This window comes from Chrysemys picta, chromosome 11, assembly GCF_011386835.1.
Source record: "Chrysemys picta bellii isolate R12L10 chromosome 11, ASM1138683v2, whole genome shotgun sequence".
In the NCBI taxonomy this organism is placed as follows: Eukaryota; Metazoa; Chordata; order Testudines; family Emydidae; genus Chrysemys; species Chrysemys picta.
This window is the reverse complement of record NC_088801.1, coordinates 35,843,480-35,863,810: the sequence shown is the minus strand read 5'-3', so window position 1 is coordinate 35,863,810 and position 20,331 is coordinate 35,843,480. Positions and strand designations below refer to the sequence as shown.

General features: G+C 39.2%; 1 protein-coding gene across 2 annotated transcripts in view; it reads left to right on the top strand.

Annotated features, from left to right (window-relative positions):
- The window catches only part of TTC21B (tetratricopeptide repeat domain 21B), an 87,222-nt gene that overhangs the window by 54,956 nt on the left and 11,935 nt on the right, over positions 1 to 20,331 (top strand). For both annotated transcript variants that reach the window (XM_065561786.1, XM_065561787.1), the window contains 9 exons: positions 2,992 to 3,127; positions 6,835 to 6,941; positions 10,815 to 11,003; positions 14,267 to 14,377; positions 15,618 to 15,699; positions 16,378 to 16,528; positions 16,972 to 17,133; positions 17,496 to 17,691; positions 18,519 to 18,743. In XM_065561786.1, coding sequence (XP_065417858.1) covers positions 2,992 to 3,127; positions 6,835 to 6,941; positions 10,815 to 11,003; positions 14,267 to 14,377; positions 15,618 to 15,699; positions 16,378 to 16,528; positions 16,972 to 17,133; positions 17,496 to 17,691; positions 18,519 to 18,743 — 1,359 coding nt within the window. The remainder of the gene's footprint in view (positions 1 to 2,991; positions 3,128 to 6,834; positions 6,942 to 10,814; positions 11,004 to 14,266; positions 14,378 to 15,617; positions 15,700 to 16,377; positions 16,529 to 16,971; positions 17,134 to 17,495; positions 17,692 to 18,518; positions 18,744 to 20,331) is intronic.

The window sequence follows — 20,331 nt, the reverse complement described above, 5'->3', positions numbered from 1 at the left end:
AGTAGGGCCCAATCAATATCAATAAAATGTGCTATCATTCGATCTCCACATCTCTGAAAGTCTTCACAAAATGCCTAGCTAAGGTGGTAGCACATCTAAGGAGATAAGGTATTCATGTGTAACCATATCTAGGTGATTAACTAATCAAAGGCAGGTCTCATCAGGAAGTCACTACAGCCCTAAACTATGTCTTTCACCTACTCAGACTGGTGGGCCTTGTGGTGAAATAGTTTCTCACCCATCACAGATGACACTATTTATAGGAGTCCTAATCAACTCCAAATTGGCAAAAGCATATCTTCCTGAGAACAGATTTTGTTTTCTCCAGATGATCAGCACCAGTATCAAAATGAATCTGAGTAAAACCTGCCTCAAACTCCTAGGTCAGACGTCAGCTTGCGTATATGTGACACTGCTAACCAGACTTAACCTACTTCCGTAAAAGGCTAGCTGAAGTTATTGTATCCTTGCAGAATATCAAATGAACATGCACATTGTGGTTCTAGCTTGTGCTTTATCATCCCTGAACTGGTAGTCAGATCCCCAAAACATTTGGAATGCAGTACCCTTCTCCACCCCCCACTCATATAAAGACACTGTCTGAAGATGCATCAGGAACAGGTTGAAGCACACACTTAGACCATCTTCAAGTACAAGGAACTTGGTTCCAAAAGTACTCTCAAACGTTCCAGAATTATGGGCGATTGGGTTAGCTAGCATAGCATTCCTACCTGTTTTAAAGAATTCCACACTGCAAATTCTCGCAGACAACACATCTGCAATGTATTATGTAAACAAGCAAGGTCATTGCCCCTGTGCCAAGAGGCAGTCAATTTATTGGCATGGTATCAATAACGTGGGATAATCCCAATAGTTCTTATCGTCCAGGAGTCAGCAGTTAGACAGTCTGTTTAGGACTGCTGAATATCACCAACCATAAATGGTCTCTGAAGTGCTTCATCACCCCAATATTTCACTGCTGGGGAAATCCCATTATGGACTTTGGTGGCAAAGAGAACATGAAGTGTCCAGTCTTTTGCTCCTAGGAGGCATGACTTGGGATCGTTTCAAGAGTCCTTTCTCATAGCATGGGATTAAGATTTCATGTATACGTTTCCCCTGATCTTTCTGATGCTAAGGGTGATCAGACAGGATGCAATCACGCCACTTTTGATAGTTTGACATTAGCCAAGACAATTCTGTTTGACATCCTCAGAATGTCTTTTCAGCCTCCAATAGTGTTTTTCATCTGTCCAGACACTATATCTCGGAACCAAGATCAGATATTTGACTCAGGCCAAAATTGCTACACCTGACGGTCTGGATGTTGTTTGCAGTGTTGTCGTAAGTGTTGCTGTGTAAGCTCAAAAGCTTGTCTTTCACCAACAGAAGTTGCTTCATTAAAAGATATTCCTTCCCCACCTGGTCTCTCTAATTGCCTGGATGTTGGCTAGTTGAGTGCAACTGACTGTTTACTACATATACAAGAAATCCCACTGCATAGCATAAAACTGTCCACACGGAAAAATGGAAAAGATTCTCTATTTGGACAGCCGTTGAAGGCTCCTAGATCTATAATCCTTGATTATATTCTACATTTTTGAAACACTTCCATTTAGTTTCGTTAATGTTGATCTTATAGTGATTTTTGGCATGCCGTCCCTCCCCTGGTACAGTCATGTTCAGTTTCCTCTCACCCCAATATATCCAGAGATTTTCAGTCTCTAACATTTCTTGCTGAATAACCCAAAGGAGAGTAGTGTCTAGGCTTGGCTGGGAGTTCAGTGAATAAAATCTATTTTAATCCCTTTGCTTTTTTTGAGGCAGGTGCTCTACAGTGCTGCCGATATTTAAGCTGAAAGAGGTAGACCACTTAATGTTTTTGGCGTACTTTACACGTGTTAGAATGTAATCTTTTAAAAAAAAATCCTTGAAAATGGATTTTGACAATTAAACATCAATGTACTTAATTCCAGTTTTAATTTTAGTCTTTTTTTTCTTGTAACATATAAAGTCATACATTTGAAAATAAATTTTCTGTAACATAAAATATTAATGCTTATATTTTAATTTTTCAAATACTGTAACTATAACTGTTTAGAAAACAGAAAATATAAATGCTTTCCCCACATTTTGTAAAAAAAAAAGCTTGGAAAATTTCTGTTTAGAATCTGCTCTAATTGTGACCACTTCAATGGAGCTGAAAGCAACCTATACGAGGGTATCCAGAAGGTTTTTAAACTGTTGTTAGCCTTCATTTTCTTTTCTGTACAAAGGACTAAATCCTGATGCCACAAATAATGGCTCATACAAATCACTACATCACTTTTTTAATAGGGCTGTCCTTGCTAAGAACCTATTTTTGTTGTTTCCTTGAAGACACTGCATTCTTTAAAAAAAAAAAAAAAAAAATCTTGCCACTTTTTTTTTTAATTAATTTATTTATTTAATTATTTTTGGAAGAGCACTAGCATCCCCTCTGTTTGCAGATGGACTTCAAAATTTGGCAGAGAGATAAAACTTGGGTCAAAAAAGTGAGTTCTTCTGTCTGTAAATCCATTCAGATTTGGCTATCAGCTCTCAGGATGAAAAAATACCCCAAATGAATAATGGGGAGGTGCTGTTTAAAAAATAGTGTGTGGTCATATAATTAAAGATTTATCATAATGCAGAGGCCCAGGGAGCAGAACTAAGATTGCACAGGCAACCTTACATTTTGACACTTCTTAACTTCTGAGTCATTCACTTTGCAACCTAAAGTTTCTTTTAATATAGTTTTTGTATATAATTCTACATTGAAATAAATATCTGCCGTTACCAACTTGTTAGTGTTTTTACAGGACATTTCAGTTTATAATTAGGGTGAGAGTGGAGCAGGTAGTTGCATCATTAAGCAACATTTCACTAATTACCTAAGTGCAAGGTATTATTTTTATTAAGATTTATTTTAGAAAGCTGATTTTCATAAATTTATAAAGTTATTGGTTTCAGGCAATAAGTTATGAAGCTGCACTGAAAAATGGTCAACAGAATATCCTTTGCTATGATCTGGCTGAACTCCTGCTGAAACTGAGGCAGTATGAAAAGGCGGAAAAAGTTCTTCAGCAAGCTTTAGACCATGAGCCTGGTATGAAATAGTCATTTTATTTACAACAAAAGCGAAATATTGGGGGTGGTGGTGGAGGGGGGGGTTCGGGTCTGTGTGTTTTTTTTTTTTTTTTTTTTTTTTTAGGAATAAATGGGTATAGTGTAGATATTTTATCTTATGAACTTTCAAACTAGTGTTGGCACTGTACTATGAGAATTGCATGTAAATTAAATTTAACTCCATTTAAAGGTGACCAGCAAAGGATTTTTAAAATATGGAGTTCAAACTTCCTTACTGCTTTATCATGTGTAAAGGCTTTCCGAAAAGTCTGTTATCTATCTTAGAAATAACTTTTAAAAAGTGAAATCTGGTCATCCTGGTTTTGTTAGAAGAACACTAGGAGGTATAAGATGTGTTTCTTGTGCGCTCATCACAACTTAGAGGGGTGAAGGTGTTTGAATCTTTAACACGGGCTTCCTTTTTTCAAAATATTAATTGTTCATTGAAATTAAATAACAGAAATAGAATTTTAAAGGCTGACTAAAAATCCCTTATTAGCTCAACTTTCATACTCTCGGCTTTTGTGATGTCACTATTGCTTTAATTCACTAGTCTGCCAGCCTACACAGGATCTGAATGTTAAATGCAGAAAACAAGCTGGAAAAGACTTCACATGTACAGTTAATCTACTTGTTTGGAATCTGATTGAGTTAGCCAAGGCCATCTGGCTCTGGCTAACCCAAGAATCACATTTTATACAAAGTGTGATTTTTTTTTTTTTTCTGTAACAGTAAAAACAAACTACCGCACCATCACCTTTCATATTTTCTGTACATCACAAGGAAGCAAAAAAGTGCACAAGCCAAAATTATTTTCTTTGTAGATCCTCTTTAAGAATTTTTTTCCTTATGTTTTCTTCATGTCCTTACCTGACAAATTATTGTTCCATTGGGTGACATGAAACAGATAACATTTTTAAATAGAAATTAAATATTTTGTAATAATCTACAGAACACTAGAAAATGTACTGTGGAGAGTAATCGTGCACTAGATGGGAAATAGAGACAGAAAACGTATTAAGCCATCTAACCTACCTTATTTACACAGAGCTCCTTAGAGACAGCCTGCTTATAGAGTGCTGCTCGTTGTACTATGTTTTATAAAATACACTTTAGTTTTAGGCACCTGTAGAACTGTATGTTTTTATTTGGACGTAATAAGATCTCTTTGTTAAAGTAGAGATATAAATAGGCCCTAGATATACCAAACTGTAAAGCAGCCAGGCTGTGTCAGTTGGGAAGCAGAGCTCCCTACTCAGACCCTACGCCACCAGCACTCCCAGCTATCTCCGTGACACCACAGATTTCCTGAGGAAACTACAATGCATTGGTGACCTCCCAGAAAACACCATCCTAGCCACCATGGATGTAGAGGCTCTCTACACAAACATCCCACATACAGATGGAATACAAGCTGTCAGGAACAGTATCCCTGATGATGACACAGCACAACTTATTGCTGAGCTCTGTGACTTTATCCTCACGCACAATTATTTCCAATTTGGTGACAATATATACCTCCAGACCAGTGGCACCGCTATGGGCACCCGCATGGCCCCACAATATGCCAACATTTTTATGGCTGACCTGGAACAACGCTTCCTCAGCTCCCGTCCACTCATGCCCCTTCTCTACCTACGCTATATTGATGACATCTTCATCATCTGGACCCATGGGAAGGAGGCCCTGGAAGAATTCCACCATGCTTTCAACAGCTTCCACCCCACCATCAACCATTGGCTCAGCCTGGACCAATCTACACGGGAGGTCCACTTCCTGGACACCACCGTACAAATAAGCGATGGCCACATTAACACCACCCTATACCGAAAACCCACCGACCGCTATGCCTACCTTCATGCCTCCAGCTTCCACCCCGGTCACACCACACGATCCATCGTCTACAGCCAAGCACTGAGGTACAATCGCATCTGCTCCAACCCCTCAGACAGAGACCAACACCTACAAGATCTTCACCAAGCATTCTCAAAACTACGATACCCACACAAGGAAATAAAGAAACAAATCAACAGAGCCAGACGTGTACCCAGAAGCCTCCTGCTACAAGACAGGCCCAGAAGAGAAACCAACAGAACTCCACTGGCCATCACCTACAGTCCTCAGCTTAAACCTCTCCAACGCATCATCAGTGATCTACAACCCATCCTGGACAATGATCCCTCACTTTCACAGACCTTGGGAGGCAGGCCAGTCCTCGCCCACAGACAACCTGCCAACCTTAAGCATATTCTCACCAGCAACCACGCACCGCACCATAACAACTCTAACTCAGGAACCAACCCATGCAACAAACCTCGATGCCGACTCTGCCCACATATCTACACCAGCAACACCATCACTGGACCTAACCAGATCAGCTACAACATCACCGGCTCATTCACCTGCACGTCCACCAATGTTATATATGCCATCATATGCCAGCAATGCCCCTCTGCTATGTACATTGGCCAAACTGGACAGTCACTACGCAAGAGGATAAATGGACACAAGTCAGATATCAGGAATGGCAATATACAAAAACCTGTAGGAGAACACTTCAACCTCCCTGGCCACACAATAGCAGATGTAAAGGTTGCCATCTTACAGCAAAAAAACTTCAGGACCAGACTCCAAAGAGAAACTGCTGAGCTCCAGTTCATTTGCAAATTTGACACCATCAGATCAGGATTAAACAAAGACTGTGAATGGCTATCCAACTACAGAAACAGTTTCTCCTCCCTTGGTGTTCACACCTCAACTGCTAGCAGAGCACCTCACCCTCCCTGATTGAACTAACCTAGTTATCTCCACACTGATATATACCTGCCTCTGGAGATTTCCATTACTTGCATCTGAAGAAGTGAGGTTCTGACCCACGAAAGCTTATGCTCCCAGTACTTCTGTTAGTCTCAAAGGTGCCACAGGACCCTCTGTTGCTTTTTATGAAAATTATAGTATATAATGGAAGTGCTTATACTCCTCAAAGCTGTTTCTTCTATAGTTTCTTTCACAACCACTAAATAAAAGTAGCTTGCAGCTTTTTCAGTAGCCCTTCGGGGGGGATAGCTCAGTGGTTTGAGCATTGGCCTGCTAAACCCAGGGTTGTGAGTTCAATCCTTGAAGGGGCCACTTAGGGATCTGGGGCAAAAATCAGTACTTGGTCCTGCTAGTGAAGGCAGGGGGCTGGACTCAATGACCTTTCAAGGTCCCTTCCAGCTCTATGGAGATAGGTATATCTCCATATTATATTATATTTAGATAAAATAACCAAAGCTGTGCTTTCAGTACTGTCCCCTTTCTACCAAAAATCCATCCAAAACAACGTGGTTCTTCAGAGTTTAGCAATAGTTAAGTGAAAGCACCGTACAGCCCATTGAAATAGGGAGGACATTTCCTATTGATTCAATGGGATCAGGATTAGAACCTTAATTTGCGTAGCTTATTCAAGATCTATTGGAAAGTCTTTTTTCTCTCTCATGCATTTGAAACTAACGTGAGCTGAACTAAACACGCAACTCCTTTTGGGTGAATCTTTTGCAGATCTCCAGTCCAATTTTTTCCTTAACCCTGAAGGTGTGCATGCACACCTTCATCTTTCAGTTATGACTCATCCACAAAGTGTCATTGAACTCCAAAGGAGGCAGTTCCTACTTTAATTTTTTGTTACATATTTTAATATTTTAACAGTGAATGAATTGTCCTCTCTAATGGAAGATGGACGTTACCAAGTTCTTCTAGCAAAAATTTATAGCAAAATGGAGAAGACAGATGAAGCTATTGTGTCTTTACAGCAGGTAAAGAAAAAATAAGTATATTAAACTTCTAAGATTTTGTGGGGAGGAGAAGGACTTCTAGCATTCTCCAGAAATAAATTGGATAGCAAAGTGGCTAAAGTAGAAAGAAAAGAAATAAAAATAAACTAGAGATTGAATTGCTCAGAGGATTGGTAATAGGATATAGACCTTTTTACCTCTAGGTTAGTGGTTTGATATTGACTGAAAGTATTTCTGTTGCTAGCTCTTAGGTGACCTATGAATTAAAGGTCTAAAGTCCAAGTCCCAGCTACATGTTCATGTAAAAGCCACCATAGTTTCAGCAGAGTGGCTGAATACTGGGCATGGAGTCAGAGCTAGCAGTGGCTTCCTTAGTTCAGGTCCAAAGCACGCTGCTGAGCAATATGGGGAGTAATTGAATTTCAGTTGCTATCCAAGGGCAGCATTAAGGATAAGGACTGGCGAACTGTGGAGTCTAAAGTTAAGACCTAGAATGGGGCTTGAGGGGAGAGCTGTAATGGCTAGAGAAAAAGGAGCAAAACTGTGGCAGCTAGAGACGCAGTCTGGAGCTTTGGAAAAGATGTAGCACCTCTCCACAACTTGAAAGTTGATCTGACCAAAGAACCTCCTTTCCACTCATTTGCTGAAAGACCTAATTTCAATGTGTTGGGCTCCAATGATTTCCTCCAGCACATGCACAAAAACCTAGGGCTGAACTGCAGATTCAGGGAGCCTGGGCAATAACTTCTGAGCAGTCTGAAAAATTAAACCAGCTGCATTGCCCAAAGGATGTTTGCATAAAAAACCCAAACATTACATGTTAATCTATTGTAACATTTTGGTATTTCGTATCTCAATAAGAAATGCAACAAACCTACTCCCATCTCTTATTTTTGATCCTTCCTTGTCTCATTTTCTTTCTTCAGCTTTTTTCTTTTTAGAGTTCAGTATCTTCTCCCCTCAACTCTCAGTAATTGTTTCCCTGCCAACTGATTTCTCCATTTCACCCTTTATTTCCTGGTGTTGTCTCTCCCTCTTGCTCCTTCATATTCTTTTAGCGTGTCTCACTTCTTCTTTTAATAACTACTCTCTTCACAGCCTCCCTCTTTGCTCTCCCTCTTCTAACATATCCTCAGTGTCTCATTCTCTTTTGCCACTGACTGTGTCTGCTTGCTTCCATTCCCCTCAAGCTCTGCTTTCTCCCACTGCCTGGCTGCCCACGCCTGCCACTTTGTCTGCTACTAAAATGCCCATGCATTAATTTACTAGTCCCAACTATACATTCACTCACCACCTGCCACTTATTATACTACTCTCCTCCCCTTCCCCTCCCACTCCTGCCTTTTGGAAGGTGACCCAGGATTGGCCCTCACAGCTCTTTTTTCCAGATCTCTTTGTTCCCCATCCCCTACACACACTATCTGTAGTTTCTTTGTTCTGCTGGAAGTGGCTGTAGGGAGGAGGAAATGTAGTTGGGGACTGGCAGAGAAGGTGGCTTTAAGCTGCTATTTTTTTTTTTTTTTTTACCTAAGCCACCACTAGTAGGGCAGGAGGAAGAAGCAGAGTAACATAACTGCTTCTTTCTCCCCAGCAGCTTGTGACAGCCCTTAAGCAAGGATGGGAGAGGGGGAAGAATGTTCAGAACCAACAGGGAAGCAGCTCTTTCCTAATGGGCTTTCAAAGATCAAATGGCTGGTGCACTCCTTGTGTGCCTCAACACTTTCTTTACACAATGATTGGGGTCCAGTGATATTAATTAGTCAATAGATATATTGGGCTGATACTAAAAAAGTCTATGCAAATATATATAATTGAGGAAAGTTTTTGTTGTTTAATTTGTTACACTCATAATTTTTTTGCTCCCAGGGCTGAATGTGATGTAATATGAGGAACTCCTAGATAAGCTGCGAGGTCTGCTATATAGGAGTTCCACTTTTGAATTTCCACCAGAATTGAGCCTCATAGACCGAAAACAAAACAGCAAAAACACAAAATTCAAATTTTCTTTTAGCAGGTGAAATAAATGTGATAATTTGGTTTTTGGACCTTGAAGTCTTGCTCGTCTCTGCCTTACCAGTAGTCAGGTTTTGTCAGTACTTAGTGAAAACAATGTTTGTGTACAGAACAAGAGAAGGCAGCTTAAAAAAAGACTTGATGTGACACTTGAGCTGAATGTTTTTTCACATGTAATCAACAGCCTTCATAGGCAGAACTTTGAGAAGGGGGAGTCCCAACAGTGGATATGGGGGGAGGGGGGAGAAAAATGAATAATGTGTTTTAAGTACAAAAAAATCAATTTTCTTTCCCACTGTTGATTACCAAAGTACTTGTTTGTAAACAGAAAGCTGCTGCTATAAGTAGACAGCTGCTCTTGTCAGAATCATTCAGTGATGTCTTGTGCCAGTACTTTTTGCCATCACAGCTCCTATCACAGTGGTGGATTAGGAAACTACTGAATGAACTGAGGAAGGGGGGTGATTTAGAAGATTACTGCTGAATAGCAAGCTACAGGAATCTTTTTTACTTTAAGTTGATATAACTATAATTTTGAGCTAACTATGATCATATGATAGCTTGAAAAAATATGAAATGTTCTGAGTGTTTTTATTTTTACAAGTGGTCAGATCTTAAATAAGTTAGGTAAAAATGTGTAAAATGTAAGGAAAATATTGCAGATTAGTGAAATTGGATGAAACTTTTAATATTACTAAAATTGCAGATTTTGTCATTTAATAAAAAAATCACCTTCACTGTTAGGCTATGCCTATACTACACACCACTTGGTGGCGGTGTGTAGTATACATGGAGCTACATGCCATGGTGAAAAGCACGACTGCACTGCTGTGTGTAGCTACTTGTGTCAGTGAAGGGCTCTGGCAGAGGGTATGCAGTGGGGGGGGGGGGGGCGGGAGAAGGGGGGTGCTAGTGCTTCATCAGCTCCCCATTGTTGGAATCTTTCACTGTGATGAGCAAAGGCTCTACCAGCTTCCTGCCGCCAGTGTCTTTCCCACAGCAGGGGAAGGGCTCCGTCAATGGGAAGCTAGCAGAGCTTTTCCTTGCTGCCAGTCTTTCCCTGCAGCATGGGAAGGGTTCCAACAGAGGAGAGAGAGCAGGACACTACATTGCTAAAAAATAGCAGTGTAGGTGAGGAAGCATGGCTTGAGTGAGTAGAAAGCCATGCAGGGTATGTAATCGAATACATACCCACACCCTTCAGGTGTGTCTTTACGTGCCTAAGTCGTTCCTCACCATCTACGCTATTTATTCCCATGATGGGGGTGGGCTACCCAGGTGTGTTCTCTACACACTCCCAAAAGAAGCATGCAATATAGATGTACCTATAGTGTCATCATCCAAAAAAAAAAATAAAAAATCTTGAAATATTGCCCAGATCTCTTTCTAATTTCCTCCACTCCACCCTGGAGGAAAACCTACTTTTCAAAAAACCAACACAGTTCTATTTTGTAGAATATATCCACTTTCTTGGCATGTAGGTGGCAAATGATGGTACTGGTACACAAAATAAAAATATTTTCTTCTTAATGAAGCCCTTTTTAAATGGACAGAGGTCTGTATTGGACAAGGATATAGGCTATCTCCGTCAATTTGGGATAATAAATGTTAAAAAGCTTGTGTATTTTAAGAAAAACAGAAACAACAAGAAGTAAAATACCAACCTGATGATTGAGTGCATTGTGAGTTTGGGGAGAAGAATTTTCCTTGGTTGGAAAAAAATGCTTCAAAGGAGAGTCAGTAACAAACTTGTGAATGCAACCTCTGCATTTACAACTTGTGCTTTTTTTGTCTAATTATATTAAGAAGAATGCATACATAACAATGATTGTTATTATCACATTAACTTTCTGCTACCCTCACTCTTTTTTTCCCCCTTAGGCTCGGGAATTGCAAGCCAGAGTACTCAAACGGGTTCAAATAGAGCAGCTGGATGCAGTTCCTGCACAGAAACAGTTAGTAGCTGAGATTTGTGCGGAGATTGCAAAACATTGTACAGCCCAGCGAAACTATGAGAAAGCAATTAAATTTTACAAAGAAGCTCTAGTTCATTGTGAAACAGATAACAAGGTCAGTCCTACCTCAGAAATAACTCTTTTATGTCACCTTTTATTGACAGGGTCTTGTCATCTAACAACTTTCACTGCTGAACTACAAAGTTTAAAAAAAAAAAAAGTATGCCTTTGTCTCTACATCTTAAAGCAGCAACAATCTGAGTTCTTCTTCTACTTGTTTCTGTCTTAGGTCTTGTCTTCACTGCAGTGGTAAATAGTGTTGCCCTTAACCCAACTCCCATCCACTTGCACAAATCTGTAGCTCAAGTTAAGTGGTGCTGTCATAGGGTTGCCATACGTAGTCTTTTTCCTGGACATGTCCGGCTTTTCGGCACTCAAACCTCCGTCCGGGGGGAATTGCCAAAAAGCTGAACGTGTCCGGGAAAATGGCGGCTCTGCTCCTCCCCTGACTCTTCGGCTCTGTTTAAGAGCCGAGCTGCCCGAGCGCTACCGGCTTCGGGCAGCTCCCATGCCTCCGGACCCTGCGCCGCCGGAGCCCGGGAGGGGAAGTGCCCGGCTGGGGGCGCAGGGTCCGGAGGCAAGGGGGCTGCCCGAAGCCCAAGCGCTACCGGCTTCACGGTTTGCCGGGCAGCCTCCAGACCCTGCGCCCCCGGCTGGGCGCTTCCCCTCCCGGGCGCTTCCCCTCCCGAGCTCCAGCTGCGCTGGGGAAGCGCCGGCCGGGGGGCGCAGGGTCTGGGGGCTGCCCGGCAAACTGTGAAGCCGGTAGCGCTGGGGCAGCCCTTTCCTCATGGCTGGGAGTGGGAGGGAGGAGGGGGCGGAGTTAGGGTGGGGAGGGGGCGGAGTTGGGGCAGGGCTGGGGGCTGGGGAAATGGGCGGGGCCAGGGCCTGTGGAGGGTCCTCTTTTTTTATTTGCTGGATATGGTAACCCTATGCTATCAGCGTGACCTAGTTGACCTGTCAGGAGGTATGGGTTGAATTTTAAGTGCTGCTGAGGCTTGAGCTAATAATGCAATTGGGAATGCAGCCATAGGCTACATCTTGAGTTTGCACAGCTCCTCAATTGCTAATCCAGTCACTCTGTGTAGTTCAAGTATTGTTCCCCAGTGTGACCACTCTAACTTGAACTAGGCTAGCTCAAGCGGAGTAACTCACGCTAACTGTTGCAGTGACAATAAGCCCTTTGAAATATCAAGTTTTTACCTTCCTGTTTTTCCTAGCTGACTGGATACTACTGGGATAGTAATATCATAAGAGGATGGAAACCTTAACTGTGTTATTTTAATATCTAATTTGAGACAGAGAGAAGATGATTAGCCAGATTGATTAGAACACTGTGTTTTATTGGAGTTAAAGGTTTTAACAAAAACAGTGTGACTCAACTTCCCTTTTCCACTCAGTTGAGTGCTGGGAAAGCTGCAGCTCATATTTCAGTTTCTTGTGATGCAACTATCCTATTTTCCAGAGGGCTCCAGCAAAAGTAAGGGTGGCTTGATATATGTAAGGAAGAAAGCAGGAAAAAATCCTTTTTTCCTACAAAACGTGAGGTCACCTTTTTCACATAATAGTGAAGAAGTGCAAAAAGAAAAAAGTTAATGGAAAAATGAGCCTTTAAACAAAATGTAAAACAGAACAAATTGGTTTCTTGTATTCAGAGACAACTTGGTTTCAAAGATGTGGTAACATACATTATGGCCAGTGTTTGATTAAAGCTTGTAGTAGTACAGTAGCTGGAATGTGAGCAGCATATCTAGAAATTACCTGATACTCCAGGAGGACTGCATTTGGGAAGTGTTTTGTTTTTGTTTTCCTTCCCCCCCCCTTTAGAGCAATAGGCAAGGTTTTAAGTTACTTTTTTTTCCCTTTAAGTAGCCAATGTAGAGATCAAGAGTAGGGAAATTTGCTTGTGTTTTCTTGTTCCTCTATAGCTGAATTTTGGATAACTTGAGACTTTTCTGTTCTTCCAAGAAGACAGATTGCAAGGCAGGAATTGCAATAATTTAATACAGAGGAGAAGATAACTGGGATGAGTCTCAATGCTGGATAATGATAAATAAAGCTGAGATATGCTTGTGACAGGATGTTGCATCTGTTTTTTTTTTTAATAATAGGAGCCACATTCCTGAGTTCTGCTGACTCACTCTGTGGCCTTTGGCACGCCTCATCTCACTTTCCTGATAAAATGAGAACTATAGTATCCTACCTCCCTAGGTAGTTGTAGTAGAGTAATTTAGTAGATGTAAAAAGTAAGCATTTACATACTGTTCAAGTAATTATTAAATAAATAGGGTGACCAGACAGCAAATGTGAAAAATTGGGACAGGGGTTGGGGGGTAATAGGAGCCTATATAAGAAAAAGACCCAAAAATCGGGACTGTCCCTATAAAATCGGGACATCTGGTCACCCTATTAATAAAGAAAATATGCTGCAAAGACAGTTCTGATTCAACAAGTTCAAGATATAATTCATTGCCTTCGAAAGTGAGATCAAGGCGCCAAGTAGAACTTAACTGGGGTCATGATTACCTCCTTTTTTAAACCTTTGAATTTAAGCAGCTGCATATGGTGGGAGTAACAGCCAAATGTCTGATGCAGCTATTTTCTCACACACAACCCTGATTGAATTTCCCAGCATCAAGAATGCCACAAATGGGACCAGATCATATTCCCATGTAAGTCAATTGGCAAAAACCCCTTTGGTTTCAGTGGGAACAAGATTGGGCCTGTGGGGTTCTTCCCCGATGAACTTTTCATGGCTTTATCCAAAATTGCCTGTGATGGAACCTCAGTCCCTATGATGAACGCCCCCTAAGTAAGCTTTGGTTAGTTAATATTTATATAGCTGTTGCATCTTCAGAAATAGATCAGGATTGGGGTGCTGGTATGCTAGTCTATAAAAATGTATATAAAAATATAGTTTGACTCAATTGCTTATACTCTAATAATAATCAGAGTATATTAATGAGATGTTCTCCTTCTATTGGTTGAAAAGACTTAAAACTTTTTCCATTTATTTTTGTTTAGAGAGAAGTCTGTCTATCTAAGGTTTAATATGGCCACCATCACCATAGTATCTGAGTGCCTCACAGTTTTTTGTGTGTTTGTAGGGATAAACACCCTTGCGAGGCAGGGAAAGTGCTATTATCCCCATTTTACAGATGTGGGAACTGAAGGTTAGATTCGTTAAGTGACTTGCCCAAGATCATGCAGGAAGTCGGGGAATTGAACCCAGGTCTCCTGAATTCTAAGCTAAAACACTAACCACTAAACCATCTCTTACTTGTATAAAGAGGAATACTTTTCTATTTTTTTCATCTCCAGGTAATGTTGGAACTTGCACGTTTGTACCTTGCACAAGATGATACTGATGCTTGCCAACATCAGTGTGCATTGTTACTGAAGAACGACCAAGATAATGAAGCAGCTACAATGGTTAGTGAGTTGTACTCATTTGATTTGCTATATCAAGAGGACTTCAATGCTAGAAAATATTTAATATGTATTGTCTAAAATATGTGTATATCCATGTGTATTTTAAAAAAAACTGTCTGGAGGAGATTTAGTAAATGAAGATCAACAACCTATCATTAAGTGTTGTTTAGATGTTCATTTACATATAACTATTAGTATACGTAGCCTTACTATCTTGATACAGAATGCATGTTACAGAAACATGAGAGGTAATTGTAAGAGAAACAGTGGTCAGAATATTGCTAGATGCCACAGAATAAACAGTTTATGAGAAAACTCCTCTTAAACCACATCTTTAACACTGCACTGCTTGCCGAAGAGATGTAGCCCAGAGTACTTTACCTACTGGACTGTATTACTATTTAAGGTGGACAGGGTTTTAACAAGCCGCTTAAGTTACACTGGTTATGGTACGGTCATCCTCCTCTGGAAACTAGAACCTACTATTAAGTTATGGATCAAGCAGTTGAAAGATTTTACTGTACTGGAAAAACTAACTACTTTTTTTTCCTGCTCATTGGAAGTCATGATCATGCCTGATTTTATTCTGGTACTGTATGAAGAACCAGGAGGAAATAACATTCAGAAGAGCATTTGATAAATCTGTTCTTATCTATCCACCTCTTAGTGAAAAGAAAATGAAACTTGGAATAATTTGGACTTATTTCTCATTATTTGCCTGCGTTACAATATTTTTTCCTTGCAGTCCTAATAACTGATTGAGTGTTCGTCTCTATATATACTCACCCTGGATTTCTAATAAAAACACAATTCATGCAAGAAAGAATTTGTGCTTATAAATTAAAAAAAATTAGTAGTTAATACATAATTGGGAAAAAAAAACCTATTTCTTGCTCTTAACATATGGCTTTTTTTTGTTTAATAATTTAACAAGGAAGAACCTATAGTGTCAGGGGCAGGATTTCATGGTACAAACAGAAGTAAACTAGTTCTCTTTAAATTGTTAATATAAATTTCAGTATCTTCCCAAACAAATATGAATTCTCCTTATTATGCATACTATGAGATAATTTTAAAAATACTTAATTTCAGAACTCCTTTTATAGAGAATTAGATTTCATTGTTTTGAGTCTCTCGTTTACATTTTCATATCAGTAGATTTGGGGATTAATCAAACAACCATTCCATACCATGTCTCGTAACTGTTTTTGTTTGTTTGTTTTTTGTTTTGATCGTGTAGATGATGGCTGACCTGATGTTCAGGAAGCAGGACTATGAACAAGCTGTTTTTCATTTCCAACAGCTCTTAGAACGCAAACCAGGTGTGTATTCAGTAATGATACTTCAGTTTCTTTCTAATTACATGAATGTCAAACACGAGCCATCCCCTGGTTCTAGTGGATATCATAGACACAACTATTTAAAACATCTTTTCTATGAAGCTTAAGAAATGATTATATCTAGATGAAATGTGCATATTTCATATAGGATCTAATACAGTTACAGAATTATTTAACCTTTTCTGTTTCAAATACACTGCCAAAGTTTGTGTGTACACAAACAGAAATAGGATTTCAAGGCTAACGTAAGTAACTGGAGTGTGCTGTAAAGTTTTGTTTCAGTTTATATGCAAAATATGAGTAGAGGTACAGATAAAACTATGTTTTAGTGATACTGGAGAGATTGTAAAGTTTGCTATTGGGAATATATTTGAAAGAAGTCAAGAGTATATGTAGCAAATATTATTTGATTTTTTAAAGTGCCATTCAATTGGACCCATACCTACTGTAATCTGATCATTAGACCTTTTAAAATGCATTGTAAATATGATTTAGAGAACATAATGCAGGTACAAAAGTTTTTTTTATTTTAAATAGTTCATGTACTCTAGTTTAATTTGTAGCACGAATTAAAAGAGGAATTTATTTTATTTCTCATCTGTTTGTCCAGTAAATATGTAACTTCATTTAAAAATGTTCTAAATATATGTGTGTATTTAGATAATTATGCAACTCTATCACGTTTAATTGATCTGTTAAGAAGAGCTGGGAAGCTAGAAGAAGTTCCAAGATTTCTTGTAATGGCTGAGAAACATTCCTCCAGAGCAAAACTCGAGCCGGGTTTTCATTATTGCAAAGGACTGTATCTTTGGTAGGTGCAGTTATAATTGAATAAAATAACATTTATTGGGTAACTATATTATTTATGAAAAGATAATGAATTTCAAAGAATTTTTTGTATAACTCTGAACTTCTAATTATGACATTGGTAGCTACTTGGCTAGGAAGTCTAGTTTCAGTTACTGGGATTTTAGGCGAGGTTCTGAAAAACACTTTGCCTGTGTCATTTCTAGAAAATGTAGCTAATTAATTGTATCTATCTCTAATATTCCTTTCACTACTGTATCTGATGTTATTTCATGTGGAATTTTGTGCTGTTTCAGTGCAAGTAGTAGTAATTACATTCTCAGAACTAATTTTTACAATGTGTACACAATAAAAACATGTACCTAGTGTATTTTGAAAGCTACATTTTTCTTGTTTATTTTATTTATCTTCTTGTCCAAACTGAACGTGCTTTCATAACTTATCTAGGTATACTGGTGAACCAAATGATGCACTTCGACATTTTAATAGAGCCCGGAAGGACAGTGACTGGGGACAGAATGCAGTTTATAACATGATCGAAATATGTTTGAACCCAGATAATGAAACTGTAGGTGGTGAAGTGTTTGAAAATCTGGATGGTGACATAGGGTGAGTTTTAAAATAAATTATTTTTTTCTTGATAACGCTTTGGGACCCAAGTCTAAATTTGAATAGACAATGAGAGAGAGCCTCAGTGTGGCACATTGAAATAAGAAAGCTACCAAATTGCAGCAAGACAATTAAGGGGATTCTGGTCTGGGACCCTAGGCATTTGTAGGATGCCTTTGCCTATAATTTAAAATAACTTTCAGTACAGAAGAGAACCAATATAGAATAGTCATAAAGATAACTATTGTATGTAACAGTGTAATGACTTTAGTATGTTATCAGTTACAGCTTGTAGCTTATTTAATAGTAGTATTGCATAACAACAATTGGGTGTTTTTGTAAACTTTCTTTCTAATGTATAGTAATTCCACTGAGAAGCAGGAGTCTGTGCAGCTGGCTGTGAGAACAGCAGAAAAACTTTTGAAGGAACTCAAGCCCCAGACCATTCAGGGTCACATTCAGCTTCGTATCATGGAAAACTATTGCCTAATGGCAACCAAACAGAAATCAAATGTTGAACAAGCACTAAATACTTTCACTGAAGTAGTAGTTGCTGAGGTTGGTAATTTTCTCTCCCCGCCCACCTTCCCTTCCTCCACAAAAAAGTACTTTTGTTTTTTTTTTAATAATTTTTCTTCAGTTTAAGTTAAGAAATATTGTGAGATACTTCGTATTATCAGGTCTGAAAATTATATTTGTTCCCTACTAGGTAGAGAGTGATTTTTTTTTTTTTAATTAGCAACAAAACATGCCGAAGAAGCATTCTCTTTTGTTGATATATACGTTTGTAGTTGAATTTGCAAATTTATTAAGAAATTGGTAACTAGGCTTACCACGCTTCTTAAAATATAACTAATTTTTTGCTTAGTAACTTCGGCTAAGTCTAGATAATGAGTTCGGGATATGATTCCCAGCTCACGTACACATACTTGCGCTATCTCTCATCTGAGTTAGCATGCTAAGTAGCGCGGGTAGCAGCAGCATGGGCTAGCCTCCCTGAGCACAAACCCAGTGGGTACATACTCAGGCGGGTTAGCCCATACTACTGCTGCCTGTGCCATTGTGGCTATGCTACTGTTCTTAGCTCAATGAGCACATGAGTGTGCATACGTGAGCTGAGAATTGTACCCCTACCTCATAGTGTAGATGTAGCTTTCATGTAATATTCCCAGTGTTTTTAAAACTGCATGACCAATAGCAGATCAATTCTAAGTTCATTCCATGTCCAAAAATAACTCAACATTTCAAAATTGGATGCTTTTATGTATTTTCATTGGCATCTCATTGACATTCGGGTCTTAGCTTCTAGTTTTATCTTTCTGTAGCTGCTCAGTAACAATATAATTTAGAAAACTTAATTCTATTCTTAAAATGTTGTATTGCAGAAGGATCATATCCCAGCACTTTTGGGAATGGCCACAGCCTACATGATTTTAAAACAAACTCCACGAGCCAGGAATCAATTGAAACGCATTTCAAAAATGAACTGGAATCCCATAGATGCAGAGGAGTTTGAAAAAAGTTGGCTCCTTCTTGCTGATATTTATATTCAATCTGCAAAATATGATATGGCAGGTGAACTATTAAAACGGTGTCTTCGTCATAACAGGGTAAGTGACAGAATAGTAAAAAGTAATTTTCCATATACTTATCTGTATGCTCTATTTTTAAATTTGCCATTGAAAATGTATTTTATTTCAAAGTTAGTTTTCTTATGTAGTGGAAATGAACTCGGAAAGAGCAAGAGACTAACCGTTTACCCTTGAGAACAGGAAATGAATGCATCTGAAGATGCTACCTAATGAGCTGTCAGTAATATATGCAAGTTTAAGCTGTGGTGAGGCACTATGTGTTGAAGGTGTCTGTGGAATGTCAAGAATGCATCTCATTATGAATCTGATTTGGGGCTAATGAAAATTGCAGACAAATATAAATTGTGGACATTTGGCTCATTTACTAATACATTATCTGTAGCTGCATAAACAATTTTGTATGTTAACAGAACACGTCTTATAAGCCCTGTTTTAGAAACTAATCTACATGCATTTTTAGTTTTTCTGATTCTTTCACCTGTCTTGCACTGAGTTGCTGCTTTTCTAATGTTTTGATTGGGCACATGGGATTTCTGACCTGGCAAGCTGCCAGAAGCTCTGCTTGGATGGTAGGACGTCAGCAGCTTTAGCTCTCCTGCTTAATATTTCCCATTATTTTGTTTCTCCTTGGTGGTTGAGAGCTTGCTTTTCCTTTCTACTTTTATACATATCACCTTCCTTCAGATGAGGCACATTTAAGAGACTTTTTCCTCTGCAGAGACCACACCCCAGGGTTCAGCCTCAGCCTCCTGCAGGTTCAGGTAGCTGCTTTTAGGTATCCTTCAGATTTCATCTGCATTTCACCCTCCTATTTCTAGAGTTGTTGAAGCAGAACTTAAGTTTCGTTCTCCTGTCAAATCTCCTGCTGTGCTTGGAAGCTTAGTTTAGTTCTGGAACCAGTAAGGTTCCTCTAACCAAAAATGTCCTGCCAGCAGAACTCCCTCTTTTATGCCTAGTGGGTTAAGCATGAGAGCTTCCTCTGATTACAGTTGTAACAGGATGACATTGTGTCAGAGGTGGTCTTTCAAGTAGGCTGTATATTTGTTTTTATATGCAAGTAATCCACTAGTCTTAATAATTAATTTTTAGTAGTTTAACAGTCTTTGTTAAATACAAAGTTAACATATATACAGAGCATCTTAGCTCAGGTCAGTCTTTCAATCTAACCTAAAACTAGCTGCTTGCTCCAACTGTCAGCTCCCACACCCTGTAGAGTCTATTAATTCTCCTAAAGTCACAGTAACAGCACTGGCTGGTCTAAATCTATAGCCTTTCACTCTGAAAACCCATAGGTAATGTGAGCAGATCCTGGAACAGTGGTGGGGGCAGTGTCATGTACTGTTGCTGTGATTCTATACAAGCTGGGTTGATTAAATTATATCTCTTGGTAGAGGTGACAAATACAGATCATATCAAATTCTTTTCTTTAAACATCTTTGTACAATCAGATATCTTAGGTAGATAAATAAGGTTCTGAATAATGGAAGTGAGAGTAAAGTAAACAGGAAGGCTACAAAAAGATTGCATTCTGGGTCTCCAGTGCCAGAGCACAAGGAAGAGATGCCCATTCCCACATTGGCCTCCAACCCATGTGCTGTGAAGAAAG